The sequence below is a fragment of the Elephas maximus genome, chromosome 21 (assembly GCF_024166365.1).
Source record: "Elephas maximus indicus isolate mEleMax1 chromosome 21, mEleMax1 primary haplotype, whole genome shotgun sequence".
NCBI lineage: Eukaryota > Metazoa > Chordata > Mammalia > Proboscidea > Elephantidae > Elephas > Elephas maximus.
In genome coordinates this window covers 80,695,849-80,721,246 of record NC_064839.1, presented here as the reverse complement: position 1 = coordinate 80,721,246, position 25,398 = coordinate 80,695,849, and the positions used below count along the sequence as shown (strand labels likewise).

The window sequence follows — 25,398 nt, the reverse complement described above, 5'->3', positions numbered from 1 at the left end:
TTTATCCCTATTTTAGAGGTGAAGCAATTGAGGTTTAAAGAGATTAAGAATCTCGTTTAAAGTCACATAATTACTACATGGTGGAGTACAGATCTGTCAGGACCCCAAAACCTGCATTCTCAGCTAACACTGTGTTGCCCATGGGAGCGCTCCCAGAAGAGCAGATGGAATGACGTAGGGGTTAGGGAGACACATCCTCACCTACGGAGTATCTGACCATAGATGCCCAGGTAGGAACTAAACTCCTTCTAAAATCTCAGCGCTAAAACTATGCCAGAACTGAAGAGTTGTCACTAACCATCAGCTCTCACTCTGTATCCTCTGAAGTTAGAATACACACCCAATAAAGAAGACATTTATTAACAAAGAGCTTACATTGGGTGGAACATTGCAATCTTTTTAGCAAGGTGAGAAGCTAAGGCTAAAAAGACACTGGGCATAGCTTCAGGGGGACTGTTTTCTTCTTTGTTTTCGTTCACGCCTTTCAACAGAGGAGCTTGGAGAATACCTTGCATCTTATGGAAGCTTAGTTATTAAAATATTGCTTTAGAGCTCCCAGTTCACAGAGCCCTAAATACTACAGTTGAGGGGACAGTCAACTGGGGATCAGGAAAAGAAATGGAGAACAGCGGGCACTGATACTATAATTTGGTGACCTTGCTATTCCCCTGAACAGTAATAATCTTGCCTTTGTTTCAGAAAAAAACAGGTGGCAAATTCATTCTATCAACACTCATCCTTTTTTTAATCAGTCCAATCTATCGGGACCAGGTTTTTTGGCAGCAGACAGCTATGTGCTCACTGGAACTCATATACCTGGGCTCTGGCGCACACCTGCTTCCCTGCTCAGCATGTCTCACCTCCTTCGTTGTCCTTGCTGTCCGTGCAGAGGGTCTCCATGGCTACATCGCACCCTGCTCCTCTCCACCCTGGCTGGCAAACGCAGTGCCAGCCGTTTTGGTCCAGTGTACACCTTCCGTTGCTATTGCACAGACCAGGGCAGCCCTCTGTCAAGAGACAAAGAAGCAAAGCACAAGTGATTTGAGTAGTGCAAATTTTTGCACCCAAGATAAACAGAAAAGGGACACTCACTGGGGACAGGCCTTTTTAAACAGCACAAATACTGTAATTGCACATGGATAGAAACAGCAACATTGTCTAAGGGATCTAATTCTTCTCCAAGTGGCATCTTTGATTGGCCTGACCCTTGAGACACCACTTACCTGTGCAGGACAGAAATATATGCAACAACCCACTAAACAGCTGCAGGCCAGAAAAAATTAACTTCCATTTTTTCCTTTAGCAAAGCAACAAGGTTGACTGCACGGTGTGAAAAAGCATCTCTACCAAATAATTTCAGAATCCCTAATATGGATTTTTAATCTGCCGTGAACATTACTGGTCACTTGCTAGGACACGCCTTCTTAAAGCACCTTGTTGCTTTTAAAAATTCCCTCTAAATTCAGGAGCATGAAAGTGGGGATAAGGATATGAATGATGTTAAAAAGAAAACATTAATTTTATCTGGCCTCAGAGTTGCCGTACATTCATGTGAAATTACAGTGCATTAAATAATTGCACAAAGTATAGGCCAGTCTTAATGACTATACTTTATGCCAAGAGTACATTCCTTTTCACAGAATAAGCAAAGCCCAGGAAATAGTGAAGCAGCTTAGCGTCTATTCTAACAAACATTAGGATTCAGGCTGCATACGGATGGGACAGGACCAACAGGATTTCCAACTAAATGTAATAGCTGTGCATATTTGATTACTTAGGACGGACAAAATGAAATACCATAAGGACCACAATAAAACATTGATAGACTGAACAAAAACACGGTAGTGACGTGCTTCAAGACAGAGAGCGGAGAGTGATATTTTGTGACAATCTCCCTGAGGCTTTTATGCTGTTACCTTTATATCCTATCTTGTCTGCTTTTATGGGCAAGGAGGGAAAATTTGGGAAACAATTAAAATAATTTAATATATCCAAAATCTATAATTGTTTCAGTCTAACATGACAATAAAAAAAAAAGAAAAAACAGTTTTGCCACTTCCTACTGATGACACCTGGCATGCAGCCAACGCGAGCTGTGATGGGATGACACTTAGGTGGTTCTGGTGTTCTCGTCTCTGAGTGTGGTAAGACACCAACAGAAGCAAGGACGTAAATGCTGAACTCCTAAGAGTAACTGGCTACTAATCGGATACGTCTGGACACAGAGTTGTTTATAACTTGGTATAAAATATATGTTAATAAAAATACTTGCTGTAGTAATTGGGGTTTGTTATATAGCTTCTTATAATTAGAATGCTACTCTTGTTTCAGAGACAAAATTTAAGGGAACAATCTGTCTAAAGATGCTTATTTTAAGTCTGTATTAAAGAATTATTCATGTATTGGCTTCCCCTCCTCCACTATGGAATTTGGAATGTAAATGTCTCGAAGAGAAGCTCTGTCTCTTGAGATTACAGTTAACAGGAGTAAGACTATTTTGACAGTCTCTCATGGCAAGGGTATAATGAAATTTTATTTATGGATACCATCAGGTCAGGATGAGATTAATTTTGCTGCTTTCCTTTCAGACAATTACCATCTGTTTTTATGGATTATTTGACACATAAAAGGTAAATTTTCCTTTTGGATGTGGATTTCTTGTTTTATACTGATTTTAAAGGAAAAAAAAAAAAGATTTAATAGCCCCACTGACAGAGGTGCAGCAGCTGAGTTATCATAGGAAAGCCCGGATATTGCCATGAATATTTCCATATTCTAACGAAAAGCACAAACAGGGGATAGAAAATAAGTACTCTGAGGAGAATGGGAAAGGGGATTTTCTTGTGAAAAAAAAAAAATCCACCTATTTCTACCATAACTGAAGACGTAAGAATCTGCTGTTTTCTGATGAACACAGTCATCTTTTCTGTTTTTAGAATGTACAGTATTTTGTAGTTTAAAAAAAAATAACAAAACATAAATTATGGTATCACATGTATTCTGAAACATTTAGAAAAAGCCAGATAAGTTTACATTTGAGGATAGATGAGATTTCCCTCAACATACGCTAACCAGAAGTCTTTAGACTGACAATTTCTTATTCTGTGATAAGAGAGTGAACGTTTGTGATTCATTAATTCAGAATTAATTTAGCTCATGAGCTAAATTGCCAACACTGAAGATATTAAAGCAAAAACAAAAAAAAAAACAAACCAAAACAAAACAAAAAACCCCACCAAAAACAGCAAATGCACTGTTATCTTCAGCTTTTGGTTCCCGTGAGAACTAATGCTTTTACAAAGGAATAAAATCCATGATAACTCAAAATTATAAAAATGAGACACAGACATTTAAGTCTCAATTATTTAAATCCAAGGCATTTCACATAATGTAAGCCTGATTTATAATTTAAAGAAATATGCATGAAAACAGTCTATTTTCATACCTAATTCAGTCTAGTACACAGTTATATAGAGATACATATGCAGATATGTCAACAAAGAGCAAGTATACAGTACCTTTAACTATCTTATCCAAATAGTGAGCTTGAGAAATTAAAAAGGAAAGAAGAACAGACAGACATTTCAGAAGTGTCACATGGGACATGGAAATTTCAGAATTTACATGCAAATTGAGTAGCTGCAGCTGACATAAGACTCACATCACAGGACAGAGATGCACTTCATAGCTTCTAAAAACGGAATATATTCTCGTTTTAGCAAATGCAGTCATGATTCCAGGAAGCACTCAGCATTTTCAAGAAAACTTTGTGAGTAAACTAACACTACCCTTCATCGATTATCTGGAATGTTTCCTACCCTATCCTTTTTAAGATCATACTTTAACATCTAAGTAGAACAAATGGGATCCATTCTTTATTACTAAAGGATTTTAGAAATTTACAACTATGAGGAGACCTACAAATTAACTTTAATAGTTAATAAATAATAACAAAAAAAAGAAAAAAGAAATCCACACTCCTTGAGCAAATGTAATGTATTATGAAAAAGTCATGTTAAAGTCCTGTAAAATGATTGCCCAGGAACTCCTGAAAACACGTCAGATGGACAGCGATATGTCACATATGAAGTCCATTAGGAAACACGCAGTGTTCTGAGGTCCTGCTTCTTTTCTGGACTCATACGAGAGTAGGCCGTTTCTCACAAAAGCCTTGTGGGAAGAGTGGAGATGAAGACTGAGTTTTTTCCTGTACCTGTACCTGTGCCGGCCACTGTCCACTAAATCTTTCACGAGGCTCAATGAGGAGACACCTTTCCTCCTGAAGAGACACAATACCTCTCTCTCTTCACTCGATGTAGAGACCTAATATATTCTTAATAAGCCCCAAATCTTGCTTTGTCAAAATTCATACATCTTTAATGATCTAAAATGGCTTCTCAAAGATGCTTATGTTGATTATTTTTCATCACTGACATATGCAAGTGGTAGCAGAACTCTTTAACAATGATTTAAACTACAACTTCCAGTCGCACCACTCAGGTCTGATAGTTTTGTCATGTGTGTAAACAAAACCATAAACGGCTTTGATACATCTTTGCTGTGTATATAAAAAGATTCCTTGTCTCGTCACAGGATTCCATTAGAGGCTCTTGAATTGCACTTAAACATAAGCTTTGCTTATAGCTACTTAACGATACACTGTAGGGGAGCTGAGGTGAAGGGGAAACAGTGTGAGGCACCACTCTGAATTATAGTTTAATAAAACAATTCAATGTTCAAACATTAAAATAGAAATGTATTTGTTGCATAATACTGTTCACAGCATTCCCTAATATACCCTTGTAAGTATTATATAATCTAGTAGAGACCCATAACAGCTCAACTAATGATCTGAACATAAACAAAGCACCACTAAAGATTCTGGAGTTTCTGACCCAGTTATGGGTAGTATTTCTAAGTGAATTCTTAGTTCATAAAAATTAATAACACTGGTCATAGTTAGTAAATCTTTTGCTTTTATATCAGGTCCACTTCAGTTAACACAACCAAAATAAGAAATATAACTGAATTCTGATTTAGATTAGTAGTTTCAAGGAAGGAATAAGTTATTTCTAATCCAGCCAATTCCATTTTTTAGCAAATTATTCAAAACACTGGATTGATTTACAGGTAAAGGTAAGTTTATCACTGGGTCAGAAGAAAACAAAAGTGGAGCTGAAGTTAGAAAATACATTTAAAATATACAGCAGGTCAAAATTAACATAACCCTTTAAATATTAAAAATATTTAACACAAGTCTCGCAAAAAGCTAAAAAACGAAGCATAAGAAAAATGTCTGTACTGAGAAGAAGATGCCAAGGTTTATCATTTGCATCTTATGCCACACGGGATGTTTGTGAGGCTGGTAGCTTAAAACTCAGAGAGAAAGGGTAGAAAACAACAACCTCTATCTATCTTGGCTTCAACAGGTGAAATTTCTGACAATACCACAAAAGCCTAGTGCTGAACAATGAGGAAGTTAAAAGAAGATGTCAATATATGAGGTCCAAGTAATTATCAAAACTAATAATTGCAACAATAAAAACATTACTGTGAAAACTACTATAGGAAATAACCAGAAAAACGCAGGAACTTAGGAGGAGCCATTAAGAACAATAATCATAAAAATAATACAGTAAATTTAAAAATTATTACACCTAACAGTTGCTGAAATGCACATTTAGTGGCAGAAAAATTGCTTTGAAAACTAAGGAATATGTTCTGACACTGAAGGAAAGTCATTCCTAGTAGATCTACTCAGAAGTTTTTATTTGTTTTATAGAATAAAGCTTATAAAAGTAGGTGCTAAAAACCCATGCTAGACAATGTAAAATGGGGCCCTTTAAGAAACTACTGCTCAGTAAAGTCCTGTATTCATAAAATACTTTCTCTGGAGTTTCAATTATTTATCTTTTAAGAAGATTCTGTGTGGGGTCTTACCATATTTCCTGTAAGACAGTGATTCTTAATCTCTTTTGGGTTGAAGATCTCTAGAAAACCAGTGAAAGGTATGCCTTTTCTCCCCCGAAGAACGCGCACTTGTTCACACACGTAAATGCTGTCTGTGATTTCAGCTCATTCACGAGCCCTGGGTCCAAACACCTTACAGGTTATGGACACCTGGCTGGTACACCGATGACCCCCAAATTTCTTTCTCCTGGTTTAGGCCAGGTTCAGAGTGACCCCAGGGACACACACGGAGTACTCTTTAATCCCAGCCTTGCTATCTGAAGGTAAGAATAAAGCCTAACTTTGTGCCAGATGTTTTCTAAGTGTTGTATTATTCTCTCACTTAAGCTTCACCATAACTCTATGATGTAAATACAGTTCTATCCAGTTTACAGACGAGGAAACTGAGAAAAGGAGTTCTTGTTAGTTGCTGCCGAGTTGACTCCCAGTCATGGGGACCCCCTGTGCACAGAGTAGAACTGCTCCATAGGGTTTTCAATGTCTGTGACCTTCTGGAAGTAGATGGCTGTGACCTTCTGGAAGTAGATGGCTGTGACCTTCTGGAAGCAGGCCACCAGGCCCGTCTTCCAAGGCGCCTGGGTGGTTTTGAACCACCAACTTTTCTGCAGGTAGTCCAGGCCTTAACCATTTGAGCCTCCCAGGGACTCCAAGAAAAGGAGAGATGAAGTAATTTGTAAAAGGTCACCAACTAGCAAGGATCTTTTTTTTATGCCTACTCTTGGAGATATAGAAACTACCGCCCACTCCCAGGGGAAGAAACTAACTGACGACAGGAGCTCGGAAGTGCTCTGCAATCAAACATGATCTAATGAGAACTCCGGCAGTCACTTTTTCCCCCAAAGCCACAGGGTAGTACCACTTTCTTTTAGACGTCTTCTGGATGGCTTTCTTGGAAAAGTGCTAGGTAGGCCTACTTTAAACACCAGAATGCAGGTGGCTTATTCTTGATCTTAACAGTCTCTCCTTCAAAATACATTCAGATACATAGCCATCCCTGAAGTATAACAAATGAAACAATGGCCCTGGTTTCAAGCAGGCCCACTGGAGGTCCTTGGTGTATCTGCTGGTACAGATGGGCACAGATTCAGGGAAATTTTGGATGTGGGAGAAAAGTTTGGCGCATCACAGTATTTCAGTTATATAATTAACCCATAAACCTTCAATCTCTCCAAGGCAAATGACTAGTGCCATATCCTTTCATACACTCCCCTCTAGGTGCCTTAATATTATTCTTTTTAAAGAATTTCTTACCTTTCTAAAGCCCCTATTTACCATATTTCCTTTAGTTTAAGGGGCATGGGTGGGGGTGTGCACAAGGAATGATTTGTTCTTGTCTGCAAAGGAAGACGAGGTTTGTCCCCGGCTCCAAAGGAGCAACCTTGTTCATTATAGTCTCATGGTACAATTTTTTAATTCCTAGCATTATTGTGGGAGGGATAACAGCTTTTTGGAAATTATATCTGCCTGCTGCTGCCTCATCTGATTATCTACCAACATTATGGACATCCCTCCCCCTTCCATTTCCTCTAGTTACATCTAATTCTTCCTCCCCACCGCTGCCCCCAATAGTTCTCATGGATTAAGTTTAGGAGTATGTACGTCAAGATTCATGAAAAAGGAGAAGCGAAACTCAAGACCTAGCTGTTATCAGTACATTTCAGTTAAAAGACACCATGAAAATACAAGGCTTCAGCGATCTTTGTAGATAGACCTAGCTAATGTGTAGTCCTTCCCCATCAGAAGTGGCCATGCTAATCACTGTATTCCTACATGTGGCTCATGAGGGAGTCTTAATGTCTACTGAGAATCCCTGGTGGCATAGTGGTTAAGTGCTATGGCTGCTAACCAAAAGGTCAGCAGTTCAAATCCACCAGGTGCTCCTTGGAAACTCTATGGGGCAGTTCTACCCTGACCTATAGGATCACTATGAATCGGAATTGACTCGATGGCAATGGGTTTGGTTATTTATTTTTTTTAATGTCTATTGGATAATATGTATTGGAATGATTAAATGTACTTATTATGGTGGTACTAGTATGTACTACATGTGTTTGCAGCTTTTGAAGCTATTCGACGAGTAATATAGAGGCTACCTTATGAGAAAAAGAAAATGTGAGTATTACTTCATTCTCAACCTTCAGGCCCTCTCCTTTCTCCATCTGTCCCTCCCACAATCCATCTCTCCTAAGCATTTACAATAGTGCTGACAATGAAAACCATTTACTGATTGTTACTCTGTGCTGAAAACTATGCTAAGCATTCGACATAAATTAGCTGACTTAATTTTCACCACCCATGGGGGTAATAGATAATGTTATCTTCCCGTTTCACAAAGGGAGGCACAGGAAATTAAATAACTTTCCCAAGATCATAATGCCAGCAAGTGGCAAACTGAAAATTCCAACCAGGTAATCTGATAGCAGAGTCCATTTTTTTTTTCGGTGCTTAAGCTATTTTCGGAAACCCTGGTGGCGCAGTGGTTAAGTGCTATAGCTACTAACTAAGAAGTCAGCAGTTTGAATCCACCAGGCGCTCCTTGGAAACTCTGTGGGGCAGTTCCACTCTGTCCTATAGGATGGCTATGAGTTGAATCTACTCTACGGCAATGGGTTCGGTTTTAGTTTTTTTTTAAGCTGTTATTAGGTGCCATTGAGTCAATTCTGACTCTAGCGACACTGTGTACAATGGAACAGAACACTGGCTGGGCTGCCTCATCTTCACAGTCACCGGCAAAGTCCATGTTCTTAATAAATAAGTTACACTTACAACTCAGGATGGCCAGAACTCTGTCTTACCTGTGTAACACAGACTAGAAGCATCATCTGGTTTTGGGTTGGTTAATGACTTTATTTGAATGAAAAAACTAGACCGAAAAATGTGGAAATTCTGAATTTAACACTGACAATGAAAGGGAGAAACCAGGAGGTAAGATTAAAATTCAAACTAATTTGAAATATTACTCTGTTATCACAGCCTCATGAAAGAAGGTGACCTTAGGTAGACTGAAGAAAATTTTATGGCAACAACAGCTATAACTTGTTCTAAAATCCAAAGTTTGGAAAACCACTAGCAAGACAGCAAAAGTGAAGAATAAATCCAGTTTAAAAATAGTGACTTAGAAATGAAAGCACAGAAAAGTTCACTTGATGTATGAATGCTGCACAAGAAACACCCGCCGACTGGCAGTTCCAAAGAAGGCTGCTGATTTTAAGATGAAGTCAAAGGAGTGCATGGGCCTCCTTTGGGGGGGAAGTGGGATATCCGGAGGTCTGTATGGAATAAGATTAATTTCAAATTTGCTTTCCTTTCACCTTCAAACTGATTCTCATAAACACAGCAATGAAACAAAGACAAACCAAGCTGGTTACACATCCTTTAGGCAGCTCACAGGGGAAAAATACAAATGGTTGGGCTGTGTACACCTGGTTGCTGATGTGTATGGTTACAGCTACTCACACTCTCTGTGCTGTCAACAATGAGCCTGGGTGGACCGTATTAAATAGTACAGTATTTTCACTGGTTGGCTGAACTGACTCCTGGATATAGCATAAACATAGGCAAATAACATAGAATGCAGGAAATACTTCTCAGTTTAATCACAATAATAAAATCTTAGGGGCTCATCTTCACAAGAGGATAATTCAATCAGATGAGTACATAATCAAACAGACATATTCTTCACTCTGGCTGTTACTACAAAGTCCTCGGCGTAGAGGACAGATTTTTATTTAGCACTGTGTGTTCCATCACACTTTATAACATGAACTTAAAGCAATGACTCCCATTAGCATCTCATTAAATTTGTAAGTAGGTATCCCTCTTAGATTATTCATGTACTAGCTCCTGTAGGATGACAGAAAAGCTACAGTCTGCAAATAAGTACATATTAAATCCATTTATTCCCATCAGTGACTGTTTAAGTCAGTCTGCAAGCAGCACGCCCATTGATTTGATGTTGCTTAATTGGTACCCACTGCCCTGTTTTATTACTGATTACCCTGTCGTAAAGGATTATAACAGTAACATAATTTAAACAACATAAACCAATTTCATATTCTTATGAGTTTACTCAGGCACCTTAAAATATGTTCTCTCTCACCGCGGAATTCTCATTCTAAGATCAGGATAAAACACTATAAGTATTCTATTTAGGAGAGTCAGTCAATATGAATTTTAACAATTAGTAAGGCAGTACCACCAATAAAGAGCAGTTTGCGTGTCTGTGTGTGTGTGCACATGTGTGTGTTTACACGGTTTAAAGAACTTCGCTCTCCCAAATTGAGAATACTTTTTTGTGGAAATCTGCTCCAAATAAGTTGCTTTTGAAAGTTTTCATATTTTATGTTTTTTAGTTTGGAAATGTGGCATAAAAATTATCTGTACCAATACACCGCTTCTTACATGCATTCAACCTAAGCAAAATATCACACTTCAGTTTGGAACATTATTTATACTAAGACATTCCAAAAGAGTGACATAATACTTCTCCAATTTAATTTGGTCCAGAAGAAGCCAGATTCTATGGAAAGGTGCTCTGAGATGAGCTACATTTTATAAAGGCAGCACTGCTGGAAAATTACCATTATAAACCCAAGGTGGGGCTTTGTACAGACACCTGGGAGAAGAGTTCCTGGTATTTTCCCCTCACTGTTGTTTTTTTGGTGGTTCCCCTCACTGTGGAGTCTGTACACATACTGGAAATGAGTGCAGTACTCACAAGGCCTGCGGCCGACTCACGACAGTGACAGGTGCTCAGCCAGTGTAAGAAGAGCCTGTTGTTTGGAGTATGGTAGACGAGCTTGAGGAGTCCTGGTGGTGCAGTGGTTACACACTTGGGGGCACCGAAAGGTCAGCGGTTTGAACCCACCAGTCACTCCGTGGAAGAAAGATCTGGGAGTCTGCATCCATAAAGATTCCAGCTTTGGAAACCCCACCGGGCAATTTTACCCCGTGCTACAGGGTCGCTATGAGTTGGAATCGACTTGACAGCAGTGGGTTATATGAGAGTTGTGGCATGATTTCAACCACTGGACCACACACATAAACATGTTAGTAACACGTGTCTCCTTTAGACTTTTACTCTTTGTTCGAGTTTATTAAATGGCATAAGCAGAACCACCTGTTGTTGGTATTTCCTATATTTTAAAAAATCACATATACGTTAGTACTCTGATTTGGGAACTAAACTAGCCAGAAACAGCTCTTAAAATACATAAATCAAGAGTATAATACTAGTGCTTTTCACACTAAATGAATATTTAGATATTTAAAATTTTGAAACAATAAACTAGGTTATAACAATTATTAGAGTGGCATTTGCGTTTTACTAACAAATCTAATCGTATACTAAGAAATCTGAAGAAATAAATGAAATTGAGTAATCCTTTTAACTCGTCTAGGATAAACTATAATTTATTTTTGGAAAATAGTAGATAAATGGCTATTTTCAAAGGTGATTTACAGAAAAAAAGTAATTCTTCTCGTGGGTGACAGAGTGCACACAGATGCTTACATTTGTATTTTGGGTACTAGACTCTGCTAGGCCTTTTTCATGAGTCGATGCTGGTGACAAATACCACCTATCCGCTTTCGATCAGTATTTTTCAGTGGCCAATATCTATTCATAGTATCAGTCCTACCAACTTAAACTGACAAAAAAACTGGGTATAATTTTTTTTTTTTTTTACAAAAGCAGAAGTTTATTGTCTCACAGTTCTGGAGGCTGAGTCCAAATTCTGGGTCTTGGCAGGACTGTCCTCTATCTGCTCCCTGATGGAGACATTGGCACGCATTCCTTGTCTCTCAGCTTCTGGTCACTACAGGCATCTCTTGGCTTGTGGGTGCATCTTGACATAGTCATCCTCCCTCTGTCTCAGTGTCTCCTCTTTTATAAGGACCCCACTCAGATAGGATTAAGACCCACCCTACTCCAGTATGACCTCATGTTAACTGATAACATCTTCAAAAACCCTGTTTCCAATCAAGGTCACATTCCCTAGTATGGGGGTTAAGACTTCAGGATATCTCTTTGGGAGATACCATTCAATTCATAACAAGTGGCTTTTTTTTTTTAACATGAAATCTGAACCATCTCCATCTTGAGTCATGCCCAGATAGCTAGCTATATGTGACTTTAAATTTTTCAGTCAAATGGAGTTGCCCTAGTTTAGAAAGCTTTCTGACCCCCTCTGTTGATCCAGCCTCTCCACGGTGTATTTTTTTTTTTTAATAATTTTTATTGAGCTTTAAGTGAACATTTACAAATCAAGTCAGTCTGTCACATATAAGCTTACATACACCTTACTCCATACTCGCACTTACTCTCCCCCTAATGAGTCAGCCCTTCCAAAACCGGGTATAAATTTAAATTATGGAGGGAAGGGTACAGAAATTTCAAGAAACAGTTTATAAGCTTTCTTGAATTATTCACAGTATAAATTGATTTTCCTTGAACTGTTTTTTGTTGTAGTTATTTTGGCAAACTACGGGTCCTGTTATCACCTATGATTCAGGTTTTCCTGAATTAAAAAAGTGACACTTTATTATGGAGAAATCCCTGACACCATTTTATATGACAATTCAGTCTTTTGTGACAGGTACATAGCGATTAGTTTATCACAGAAAAGATTAATTTTCATTATACACACAATTGCAAAAACAATGGCAAAGTAACTTAGGAGGCAGATAGTCTAATGTGAAGAGCATGAACTCAGGGACAGCTCACTTGGGTTTGCATTATGATTCTGCCGCTTGTTAGCTGTGCAGCCACAGTAAAGTTACGTAACCTCTCCGAGCCTCAGTTTCCTCAGTGGAGGTTTTAACAGCGTCTACCTGATAGGTTGTTGTGATGATTAAGTAAGATAATGTGTGTAGAACACTTTTCATTGGCCTCAGCGCCACAGTAAATACTCTGTAAATATTCACCCCCAAACCCGCTGTTGATGAGTCAATTCCAACTCTTAATGACCCTATAGGACAGAGTAGAGTTTCTAAGGAGCAGCTGGTGGATTTGAACTACTGACCTTTTGGCTACTGGCCGAGCTCTTAACCACTGCACCACCAGGGCTCCCAGTAAATAAAAAAAAATAGGCATTATTAATTCATTTTATGAATAAAAATAAAGTTTAAAAAGGACAGACTTATAAAGTAACTGGCATAAAAAAGGAAGGATCCAACTTTGAGCAAAAGAACTTAGGATGCCGGTGGTTTGTTTTCATAAACAATGAGGCCCACTCTGCCCCAATAATGCCGAGATGTTGTTAGCTGATGTCGAGTTGATGGAAACGCTGGTGGCATAGTGGTTAAGTGCTACGGCTGCTAACCAAAAGGTCAGCAGTTTGAATCCGCCAGGTGCTCCTTGGAAACTCTATGGGGCAGTTCTACTCTGCTGTACAGGGTCGGTCTGAGTCGGAATCGACTTGACGGCAGTGGGTTTGGTTTTTTGGTTTGGTCGAGTTGATTTTCGACTCACAGCAACCCCATGGGACAGAGTATAGCTGCCCCATAGAGTTTTCTGGGCTGTAATCTTTACGGGGGCAGACCTCCAGGCCTTTCCCCTGTGGACCACTGGGCGGGCTTTAGCCGCCAACCTTTTACTGAGCGGCGGAGCTCTTCTTTACCATCACACTATCAGGGCCTTAAGTGCCAGGATAAGCCCCTAATGTCTCACTTTCCAAGATATATTCCATGTGATGGGCATATTCTTTCTATGAGCTGGCTAGTTGAAAGAAAAAAAAAAAAAAGAGCTGGCTAGTTACTAGGGTAAAAACAACTCCACTTTTATGTCACAGAGTTTTTTTCTTCCTTGTGTCACATAAAACCTCTGTTAGTTTGGACACACAATTCCCAATCAAAATGTGATTCAGCTTCTTGGAATAAAGAACACATCATAACCTATATTCTCTCATTAGTAATATCATTTGATCAAGGTAAATTCACATTCTCTAAAGGGGTGTAAATACCTGTGTGTGTACACAGGTATTTATACTCCTTTAGAAAACATTAATTTTAATATATATACTGTAATACATAAAATTATAATTGTAACATATATTACATATAGTTGTAGTATATAATGTATAATCAGCCCACAAATTTAGAACTACAAGTCACTTGTACAGTAACTATTTGGAAACTAAGACATTCGAATATATTTCACACGAATACCCCTATCCTTATAATTTTCCTCAAAAATCTCATTGTATTGTTCATTATGAAATGTGCTAAGCAGATGGAACACATATGGTTAACGTTCACAGCACGGTGATGTAAGTTTGCGTGATACCATCCCTAAATACAGAAGGAGACGCCACCCTGGGCTGAGGCCAGCTTTCTCAGTAGCTGGTACTGCTGGTACAAGCAGTCATGATCGCGCATCTAGGTTTCGCCACATAGTTTGTACCTATACTGGTCTATTCCAAGGGATAACGCTTTGGGGGGCAGGGAAGAGTTACGGTATGTGCAATAACTACATCAACAGTTATCTTTTTTACTTTTTATGGTAACTAGATGGTGATTTCCTGCACTGTAAATACCAGCATGTTTGGGTGGATTACTCACATGCATAATAATTACTACTGGAGACTCATCTTAAAAGCCAAGAGTCGGACTATGTGTGAAAAGCATTATTTTACACCTCACTGTTCATGTGTTGACTAATTAATGGCTGTCTAACGCCATTAATTCACAATTAGATCACTTATGTTTAACCACATGCTTTCTAGGCACACATGTATAAATATTAATTTTGGACAGAGTGAGAATCATTCAACGCGTAACAATTAAACAGTTGTAACCTGTCTCCTAGGTTAAGTGATGGAGCTGCAGGCAAGCTCCATAAGCAGATGGTCTCTCCCCACCCATACTGAAAGTTAAAGACTTTTTAGAAAAAGAGGTGTTGACAAATCAGAACAAGTAGGCATAGTTTTAATGCAAATTGGCCAATTTGCAATGTAGATTACCCTAAAAACTCATTTGGTACATAGGAAAAAATGAAGCTCTATTGTTAAAGGAAGGCATTGTATTACGTTTGGATGTAGTAGCTTCCCCACCAACATAACTATTTACTAATTTCATTCAACCAAAAGAGTTTAATGGAAAAGCAGCTGGCAAAGTATTCATATTTATGGACCCCCTTTGATCGCTCCTTAATTTATCCGAGACACGTGCCTGGTAAATCCCAGAAATAATAGTCATATTTCAGACACCTGTTTTCTAGCTTCTAGAAAGAGGTACTCAAAAAAGGAGAGGGTCATTGAACTTATCATGAAGAACAATAGAAAAAAACTGGCTCTAGTTCACAAAATCTGTGACTATGTTAGATATGACAAGGGGAAAAAAGGAGAGGGTCATTGAACCTGTTATGAAGAAGAACAATAGAAAAAAACTGGCTCTAGTTCACACCATAACCTGTGACTATGTTAGATACGACAAGGGGAAAAAGTTATGGCTTTTGTATGGACTAAAACCATGACCCAACTTTTATTTTAAAAATAGGTAAGTAGAAAAGGAACTGTTTTAAGATGAAAAAGGTTATATTCAGCTCATCTTTTAAAAAAATGATAGAGATGAATTCTGCCATTGAAAGGTATCACTGTGGGAAGGACCACTTGTCTGAGTAACACCAAACCCAAAACCCAACCCATTGTTGTCGAGTTGATTCCGACTCATAGCGACCCTACAGGACAAAGAAGAATGCCCCATAGGGTTTCCAAGGAGCAGCTGGTAGAGTTGAACTGCTGACCTTTTGGTTAGCAACCGAGCTCTTAACCACTGTGCCACCAGGGCTCCGAACTGAGTAATAGTATTCCTTAAAATTGTGGGCTTAATTCTTCCACTCTTACATTGAACTGAATGCAAAGTTCTGACTTTTTTTTTTTTTTTTTAACTCCATTTGGGTAATAAGGCTTTCAGCATATGATGAAAGTTACTTAAACTTCACACCAACATTCTGCTAGCTGCCTGGCACTCCACAGTTACCTGGCCTAAAGTTCAAGGGGACTGTGGCATATTTATAATCTGGCACTGGTTATAATCTTCTTCTTCATTGTTAATACTGTGGAATAGTTGACAACATAGTATTCTGCACCTGGTTTCACTCCCCAAATGCCTTGGATTGAAACTTCTCAATAAAAGGCTTCTGATGAACCTGGCAAGAATAAAAGGGAGCATTTTTCATTTTTATTTCCGGTTAAATCGTATATCCAACCTACTGAGCTTTAAAACTTCTGACACACTGTGTTCTGGTAGAAATTAAGGTCTTACACATGGTATTTAAAAGACACAAATCGAGGTATTCCCAATCGAAAAAGACACTCGAGTACATTAATGAAGAAACACAATGGCTGGCTATTAATAAAACAAATTTGACATATAACTGAACTGGTTTTAATTCAGATATCATGCCTCTCAACAAACTTAAAAAAATAAAACTTTAAATAGACTTAAGATGAGAAATGAGGCTTAAGGAAAAGAAAGAGAAATCCTAGTTATGGACTCGTTTTAAAAATCTGTTGTGGCATATAACAACTTAAATCAGTTGATTCAAAAATTTCCTTGGGATAAGAATTATAATTCATAAATTGTTTCCTAAGACACACAGTAAAAAAAAAAAAAAAGGTGCATTAAATTATTTTGAGAGACTTTAGAAAATCACTAAGCTCAATGGTGGGCAATAAACACAAGACAGAAAAGAAGGGGGTCAAGCCTATCAAGCCTAAAGAAACCAGGCATGCAAATAACCGGCATTTACTAATATACCACTCATTTCAGGAAAATGACAGTGGACTTGATCCTCCATTCTTTCTGAATATAGCCAGTGGGCCTTACGGTAAACTAGGAAGGAATAAATTTAACTCAGCAAGGATATGGGGACCCGAGCTGCACCACAGGAGGTAGACAGGAGGGAAAACCTGTGCACAAATAGCCACCATAGTATATAAAAAAAATAGAACTCAATTATTCTACGACTCCAACTAAGTGAACCATCTTTCTTCTAAACAACTCAAAATTCTCTCAGCCTCATAGGCTATGTGCAGGTCATCTAGGTGGAAAGGCCTATGTTAAATCCAGATGTATTCAACCACAAAACATTTATCTACATTCAGAACTGAGTTTTAGAAGTCTTAAAAAAATGCCCTTTTTGAAAGTACAGAACAACCCATTTAACATCACCCAAAATGATATAACTGTCATAGAAATTTACTTCTCAGTAACACTGTGGCCAACTGATTTGAAACCCTCCCACCGCTTTGGCTGCTGACTCTGCCGCTGTGAGGCTGGCTTACTGCCTCAAGGAGGGGACCCAGCAGAAGGGCCCCCGATGTCAAATGCCTCCTGTCAACAGCAACCATTGCTGTGTTTGCAATTACCCCCATTCTTAGGTAAATCAACACGATTAGAGAACATTTATCGAGACAGCCCTTTGGACTATGATTTTACTCACGGTCACAGAGCAAACTGGGTGCAAAAGTAAGAGAAGATTCTAAACCCAACTATCTTGAGGAGTTGTCTGGCCCGAAGATACAATTCTAACGGGGCTTCTGAAAACATTATAGGACCTGTGTAGGCTGCTTACCAAGGTAGGGAAGGCTGGATGCCACCAAGTTAGTGCAAGGCACACTTCACAGAAAGTCAGTAGAAGGGTTAGAATTAATAACACCTCTGAATCCTTCAGGATAAGGATTTAAAGAGTTAGTAGAAATGAAGAATGACTCAAAAACCTTCAGACGCAGTCCAAGTTCTGACACAAAGTCAAACTTACTAAAGTATCGAATTAAGACCAGTAAATTTGTTTTTGTTGGTTGATGACTGTTTCACACAACAGATTACTGAACAGTGAGTGAAAGGCTAATTTAGCTTCAAGTGCAGACCTGCTATTATTTGCAATACTGGCTGCAACTCAGTGGAACTGTTTGCCATACTGACTGTATGCCAGACTACCATATGTAAAGGGAAATAAACTAATGCAAAGAACAATCCACAAAGGTGAAAAGAGAAACCACTTGAAGGATAAAAAAAGAAAAAAGAAACGTATTGCTGTCCAGTTGATTCCGACTGATAGCGACATACTAAAATATCAAAATATGAGAGCTATCATTCCTATAAAGGTCCCTGGGTGGTGCAAACTGTTTGCATTCGACCACTAGCCTAAAGGTTCATGATCTGACCTACTCATCAGCAGCCACAGAGAAGCAAGGCCTGGCCGTCTGCATCTTGAAGATTACAGCAAAGAACACCGCATGGAGCGTTCCTACTCTGTGTCACGTGGGGTTGTCGGGAGTCAGAACTGACTGGACCCTAATAGGTTTACCACTGCTATAAATAGCACACCAGTGATTACCCAAGAACTTCATGAGAAAAACAAAAGGAAGCATTGTTAGGTTGCCTAGTAAAATAAACATTATCTTTGTAACACTTGAAAATATTGTAATGGAGTAATGAGAACACTGACAACTTAAACAAAGTATGGCCTCCCTTATTCAGAATGACCAGAGAAACTAGGTTTGCACTTTTAGAAAATATTAAGTGACTTCATTAAAAAAACAAAACCAATTCTGAGGGGATTACTAGTATTGTATACAAACCTGTTAACTAAATAAATTAGACTAAAGTGAGAAAAATACTAAAAAGCCCTGAATGGATACTAATGTTATCTCAGAGGAAGAAACAGAACTAAAAATCCACCAGGTTCCCAGGATGGGACACAGTCAGTGAGATCTTAGGGGCTCCCAACAGCTCTCCTGAGCAGCAGGTAAAGGGGTCATTATCCTGTCACAGGAGCAGGTAAAGAGGTCACTAGCCTCTCTGTCACAGGAGCAGGTAAAGGAGTCACTACCCTCTCTGTCACAGGAGCAGGTAAAGGAGTCACTGTCCTCTCTGTCACAGGAGCAGGTAAAGAGGTCACTAGCCTCTCTGTCACAGGAGCAGGTAAAGGAGTCACTACCCTCTCTGTCACAGGAGCAGGTAAAGGGGTCACTAGCCTCTCTGTCACAGGAGCAGGTAAAGGAGCCACTTTCCTCTCTGTCACAGGAGCAGGTAAAGGAGTCACTACCCTCTCTGTCACAGGAGCAGGTAAAGGAGTCACTACCCTCTCTGTCACAGGAGCAGGTAAAGGGGTCACTGTCCTCTCTGTCACAGGAGCAGGTAAAGGGGTCACTGTCCTCTCTGTCACAGGAGCAGGTAAAGGAGTCAGTACCCTCTCTGTCACAGGAGCAGGTAAAGGAGTCACTACCCTCTCTGTCGCAGAAACACGTAAAGGGGTTACTACCCTCTCCGTCACAGGAGCAGGTAAAGGGATCACCAGCCTCTCTGTCACAGAGCAGCTAAAGGGGTCACTACCCTCTCTGTCACAGGAGCAGGTAAAGGAGTCACTGTCCTCTCTGTCACAGGAGCAGGTAAAGGGGTCACTGTCCTCTCTGTCACAGGAGCAGGTAAAGGGGTCACTGTCCTCTCTGTCACAGGAGCAGGTAAAGGAGTCACTACTCTGTCACAGGAGCAGGTAAAGGAGTCACTACCCTCTGTCACAGGAGCAGGTAAAGGAGTCACTACCCTCTCTGTCACAGGAGTAGGTAAAGGGGTCACTACCCTCTCTGTCACAGAACAGGTAAAGGGGTCACTGCCCTCTCTGTCACAGAACAGGTAAAGGAGTCACTGTCCTCTCTGTCACAGAGCAGGTAAAGGAGTCACTGTCCTCTCTGTCACAGGAGCAGGTAAAGGGGTCACTGTCCTCTCTGTCACAGGAGCAGGTAAAGGGGTCACTGTCCTCTCTGTCACAGGAGCAGGTAAAGGGGTCACTGTCCTCTCTGTCACAGGAGCAGATAAAGGGGTCACTGTCCTCTCTGTCACAGGAGCAGGTAAAGGGGTCACTGTCCTCTCTGTCACAGGAGCAGGTAAAGGAGTCACTACCCTATCTGTCACAGGAGTAGGTAAAGGGGTCACTACCCTCTCTGTCACAGGAGTAGGTAAAGGAGTCACTACCCTCTCTGTCACAGGAGTAGGTAAAGGGGTCACTGCCCTCTCTGTCACAGAGCAGGTAAAGGAGTCACTGTCCTCTCTGTCACAGAGCAGGTAAAGGAGTCACTGTCCTGTCACAGGAGCAGGTAAAGGGGTCACTGTCCTCTCTGTCGCAGGAGCAGGTAAAGGAGTCACTGTCCTCTCTGTCACAGGAGCAGGTAAAGGGGTCACTATCCTGTCACAGGAGCAGGTAAAGGGGTCACTATCCTGTCACAGGAGCAGGTAAAGGGGTCACTATCCTGTCACAGGAGCCGGTAAAGGGGTCACTACCCTCTCTGTCACAGGAGCAGGAAAAGGGGTCACTACCCTCTCTGTCACAGGAGCAGATAAAGGGGTCACTACCCTCTCTGTCACAGCAGCAGGTAAAGGGGTCACTGTCCTCTCTGTCACAGGAGCAGGTAAAGGGGGTCACTGCCCTCTGTCACAATAGCAGGTAAAGGGGTCACAATCCTCCCTGTCGCAGGAGCAGGTAAAGGGGTCACTATCCTGTCACAGGAGCAGGTAAAGGGGTCACTATCCTGTCACAGGAGCAGGTAAAGGGGTCACTATCCTGTCACAGGAGCTGGTAAAGCGGTCACTATCCTGTCACAGGAGCAGGAAAAGGGGTCACTACCCTCTCTGTCACAGGAGCAGATAAAGGGGTCACTACCCTCTCTGTCGCAGAAACAGGTAAAGGGGTTACTACCCTCTCCGTCACAGGAGCAGGTAAAGGGATCACCAGCCTCTCTGTCACAGGAGCAGGTAAAGGTGTGACTGTTCTCTCTGTCACAGCAGATTTACTATTATTGGAACTAATGCGGAAAGGAAGGTGAAGAAGTTCTGTCTTTCTGCTGGTTTTTTCCAAAATTTTCATCTTGCGTAGATTACCACTACCAACCAAGTCAGTTAGGAGCAGAATGTCCTGCCACGTAACTGCAAGCCCACTGCCCCCTTGAAGTCCCCAGCTCTGGAGTGTGACAGCAGTTCTCCTGGAACCCAGCAATTTCCCCTCTTCTGCTGCCTACCTCCTCTGCACAAAGACAGCAGCAGCAGCAGCCTCGTCTGTGTTACTGAAAGAAAGATGCCAGGTGCTGTTGGTTCTGAGAACTCTTCCATATGTTTTAACTCACTAATGAACTCTCTGCAGCTCTGAAGTAGCCACTATTTTTATCCCTATTTCATTAGACGAGGAAACTGAAGCACAGAGTGGTGAGGCGATTTTCTCAAGATCACACAGCTATCAAGTGGTAGTGCTGGGACCAGAGGCAGATCTAAGTTTTATGGGGTCTGAAACATAATATGCAAAGGCCTCTTTGAGAAAAAAGAATGTCAAGCCATGAGTATTTATTAGAATGAGAAAAGAAATCATAACAAATTACAGTTTTTAAGTGGATACCACGAGTACCGGAAACTGCCTCACATGTGGACAATGTCCATTTTTGGGAAGTACATTTACTCTTTGATTGCCTTTTACATGACAATGCTTTTGTAATGTCTTCTTATAGATACAAGAGAAAGGTAATTCGGTCTTTATTCAATGCAGTTGTTTAATATATTTTGTATTACCGATAACTTAGAAGTTTCTTTTGGCTTCAAACTTGTTATTAGTAATGTTATGTAGATTTTTGGCATTACTGTCAAATTTGGGAAGATTCTTACGTGACAAAAAACTAATCTTAAATATTCTCTGAACTGAGGACACATTATCTACTTTGTGGTGCTGTTCTCCCAGTAGGACAGCCTGGGTTTTGTGCTGGCGTGATCAGCAAAGCATTTCACGTCATAGAAGCAGGAAACCTTTCTCCAGTGTGTCCATGTGGCTCAGTGACACCCTAGATGCATGGGGCATGTGACCTCATACACTGATGGGGGATTCCGTGTGTGCAGCGCTACCACAGGCTTGTGTCTTACAAACACAGAAACTCTGATAAATTCCTCATTAAAGAAAAATTCATCAAAAAGAAAAAAATTATGGCATATGTAATGGATTGAATTGTGCCCCTAAAAATCTGTGTTATAAATCCTAACCTCTGTGCCTGTGTTTATAATCCCATTTGGGAATGGGCTGTCTTTGTTATGTTAATGAGGCAGGATTAGTGTAGGGGTATCTTGAATCGATTTTTTTGAGATACAGAAGAGGCTGAACAAGCGAGCTAAGCAGCAGAGCTGGGGGAAGAGAGGTGCCAAGACACATGAAGATTACCCAGGAGCAGCAGCTCAAAGAGACTAGGACCTTCCTCCAGAGCTGACAGAGACAGAAAGCCTTCCCCTAGAGGAAAACCAAAACCAAACCAACCGCTGTCGAGCCGATTCCGACTCATAGCGACCCTACAGGACAGAGTAGAACTGCCTCATAGAGTTTCCAAGGAGTGGCTGGCAGACTCAAACTGCCGACCCTTTGGTTAGCAGCCGTAGCACTTAACCACTACGCCACCATGGTTTCCTTCCCCTAGAGGAGGCACCCTGAATTCAGACTTCTTTTAGCCTCCTAACTGTGAGAAAATAAGCTTTTGTTTGTTAAAGCTATCCCCTTGTGGTATTTCTGTTATAGCGGTACTAGGTAACCAAGACACAATGCTGATAACTGTACAAGTTTCTTTACCAAGTATACTCCTGTCAGGAGCCATTCAGACTAGGCAGTTCATGTATCTGCTGAATGGAAGTATTTCTGCGGAAGAATTTTCCACAGACTAGCCTGTGGTTCTGTATATTTCAAACTTATTTCTCCTCTGTTACTTACTGACTTCTGGTACAGGGCTCCACAGCACAAATTCACACCCTCATGGAACTTCTGGCCTGCACTCTCGTGTCCTTAGATGAGTCAGCAGTAGTAACAGTACTCCTGGACCGCTAGCAATAACTTAACCACACACAAAAATGACTGTATGCTTCATAAATACATCCCACTATACCTAAATTAAATGTTCCCCCAGCTCAAATTCCCCTCAGCTGAACCCCCAAAATGTGCACAGCCACTCCAAAGCCATCCTACATAAGGAAACATGTAAGGAAACACATAGGAGCAAAAAGAGACAGAGGTCTTAACTGCCTTGCAAGCTTTATATTAGTGACAGATCAGGCGGGCTCACAGGCCCCTTCCAGGATCTCAGGAGAGACCTCTGGAAGTGAGAGGCCCAGAAGTTGAAGCTTCATGAGCTTCTCGGTACAGGGAGTTATCCACTTATGACAAGGTTCTGTTCCCACAGCTCCGTTTTAAGTCGGTTCTGACGTAAGTTGAATACTTTTTTTTTTTTTTTTAGTTTTCATTATTATTGCCTTTTATTATCAGTATCTTTATAAATTTGAGCTTTGAACATTTGAGAATAACATCATCAAATTACATGATGAAATGCTATATGTAATATATATTATAAACAATAAGATGTCCAAAAAAAACCCCCAAAAAGTCAGTCGTAAGTGCGGTTTGTCGTAACTTGATACATCATAGATTGTGAAGTGTCTGTAGATATGTCTCGGGATTGGGATCTAGGTAGGGTGGCTCCTGAAACCCCTTTCTTGACCACTGTTATCACACTGACTGATCTGAAGCCAAGTGTCCTCTACAAGAGTCATCTGCAGGTACCATTTGGTCTTCTACACACTTGTTAAGAGGATATTATAAATAAAATAGTAATAAAGACGTAAACCTGTTTTTTAGGATTTCCATATTCAATACTATTGGATTCTCAATTGGGAGGACACTGCAGAAGTTACAAAGAATTCTGATTTACTAATCTAAATGAAGCATTTGTCAGAGTGGTCTTCCCCCCCCCTCAAAAAATTGTCAACAATTTTTTCTTTTTATTGAGCAATTTAAATACTATTCTTTCACCATTATCCTGAGATAAGAATTAGAACATCAAGCCTAAGCCTGTCCACACTGTAATAGTTTTGATCTCCTCTCCCCCCGCCCCCATATTGTTTAGTAAATAACGCCCCGGCTGTGTGTATTTCATTTTCAATTTCTAATCTCTAGGTGGTGCAGTGATTAAGTGCTACGGCTGCTAACCAAAGGTCGTTAGTTCGAATCTGCCAGGCGCTCCTTAGAAACTCCATGGGGCAGCTCTACTCTGTCCTATAGGGTTGCTATGAGTCGGAATGGACTCGGCGGCACTGGGTTTGGTTTTTTTTTTGGTTAGTATCCTAAAGCCCAGAGCAACCATGGTATTTAATGGAGGTATGCTGAATACTGTACGTCTAAGTTGTGTCTGAACAAACAAAGTACGTCTTTGTGATCGTTAATGATCGTGTTTCCCTATGTACTAAAGAATTAGAATAAAAACAAATAGCTGGTCTTTTGTAGCTTAAAGGAATTAGGATTTCCCCTAGGCCAAATTTCCATTTGAATTGCCTGAAAGTACATGAAAATCAATGTCGCTCAATAAGCAACTCTGAGACAGTACTAGAAGAAAAATACCACAATAGACTTTCTGCACCATGATTTAAAAAAGCAACACCTCTAACCTCCAACCCAGACACATCAATTTCTTGTCAAGCCATCTCTGTTCTGAGACTAAAGGGTACTTTTTATAACAATGAAGTGGGAATTTCACTAACTCTTCCAAGTGAGTTCCTTGTGTAGGGGTTCTGTTTGCTTTAAAACAAAACAAAACAAAACAAAACTTTCAAACCAAACATATTGGCTAGGTTGCTGTTTGTCTAATGTATACTTAATTAAAAAAAATTATAATTTATTGAACACGATTTGCTAGGAAACTTATGAAGTATTTCATTTAATTTTAACAACCCTAAAAAAAAAAGTTTTTTTTTTTTTTTTTTATGTGGTATGTAATATTCCCATTTCATATAAGAGGAAATTAAGACTCAGGGAGATTAAATGGCTTGCAAGGGTGCTCAATTCGTTAATCGTGCAGCAAGGATTCAAATTCCAAAAGTTCTTAAACATTACTTTGCCTTGAAATCTCATACTAAGTGTTCGTAGAGCCATTTTACATTTGAAAAAAGAAAAACTGAGGCTAAGAACAGTTACAAGTTATCATAGGAATTAAGTCACAGAATTGCACTGAACACAAATCTTTTCAAAGTTCGAAGCCCATGCTTTTTTCATTACGTCACACTGACTTCCATCATATGAGATGTTCACTAATTGCTTAATGGGCAAAGAAATGAATGAGTTAACAAGTGAAAGGGAACTGAGGTGCAAAGTGCAGTACCCTTCAAAATGGATCCCAGGTGATCTGAAAAAGTGAAGATTACTTTTCTCTGTTATTTAATGCCATAGAAAAATAAAAATAAGTTAATGGAATTGAGAATAAAAACAGGAACTTAGTAAATCTAGTAATTTTCAAAATAAAGCCAAAACTATCAATAGTTTAGGGAGTCCTGGTGGCGCAGTGGTTAAGCGTTGGGCGGTTCGACCCCACCAGCCACGCCGTGGCAGACGGTGGCAGTCTGCTTCCATAAAGATTTCAGCCT

General features: G+C 40.0%; 1 protein-coding gene across 3 annotated transcripts in view; it reads right to left on the bottom strand.

Moving 5' to 3' along the window:
• Window positions 1–25,398, bottom strand: part of TENM3 (teneurin transmembrane protein 3) — a 793,331-nt gene that overhangs the window by 101,748 nt on the left and 666,185 nt on the right. For all 3 annotated transcript variants that reach the window (XM_049864999.1, XM_049864997.1, XM_049864998.1), the window contains exon 13: window positions 861–1,007. In XM_049864999.1, the coding sequence (XP_049720956.1) occupies window positions 861–1,007 (147 nt within the window). The remainder of the gene's footprint in view (window positions 1–860; window positions 1,008–25,398) is intronic.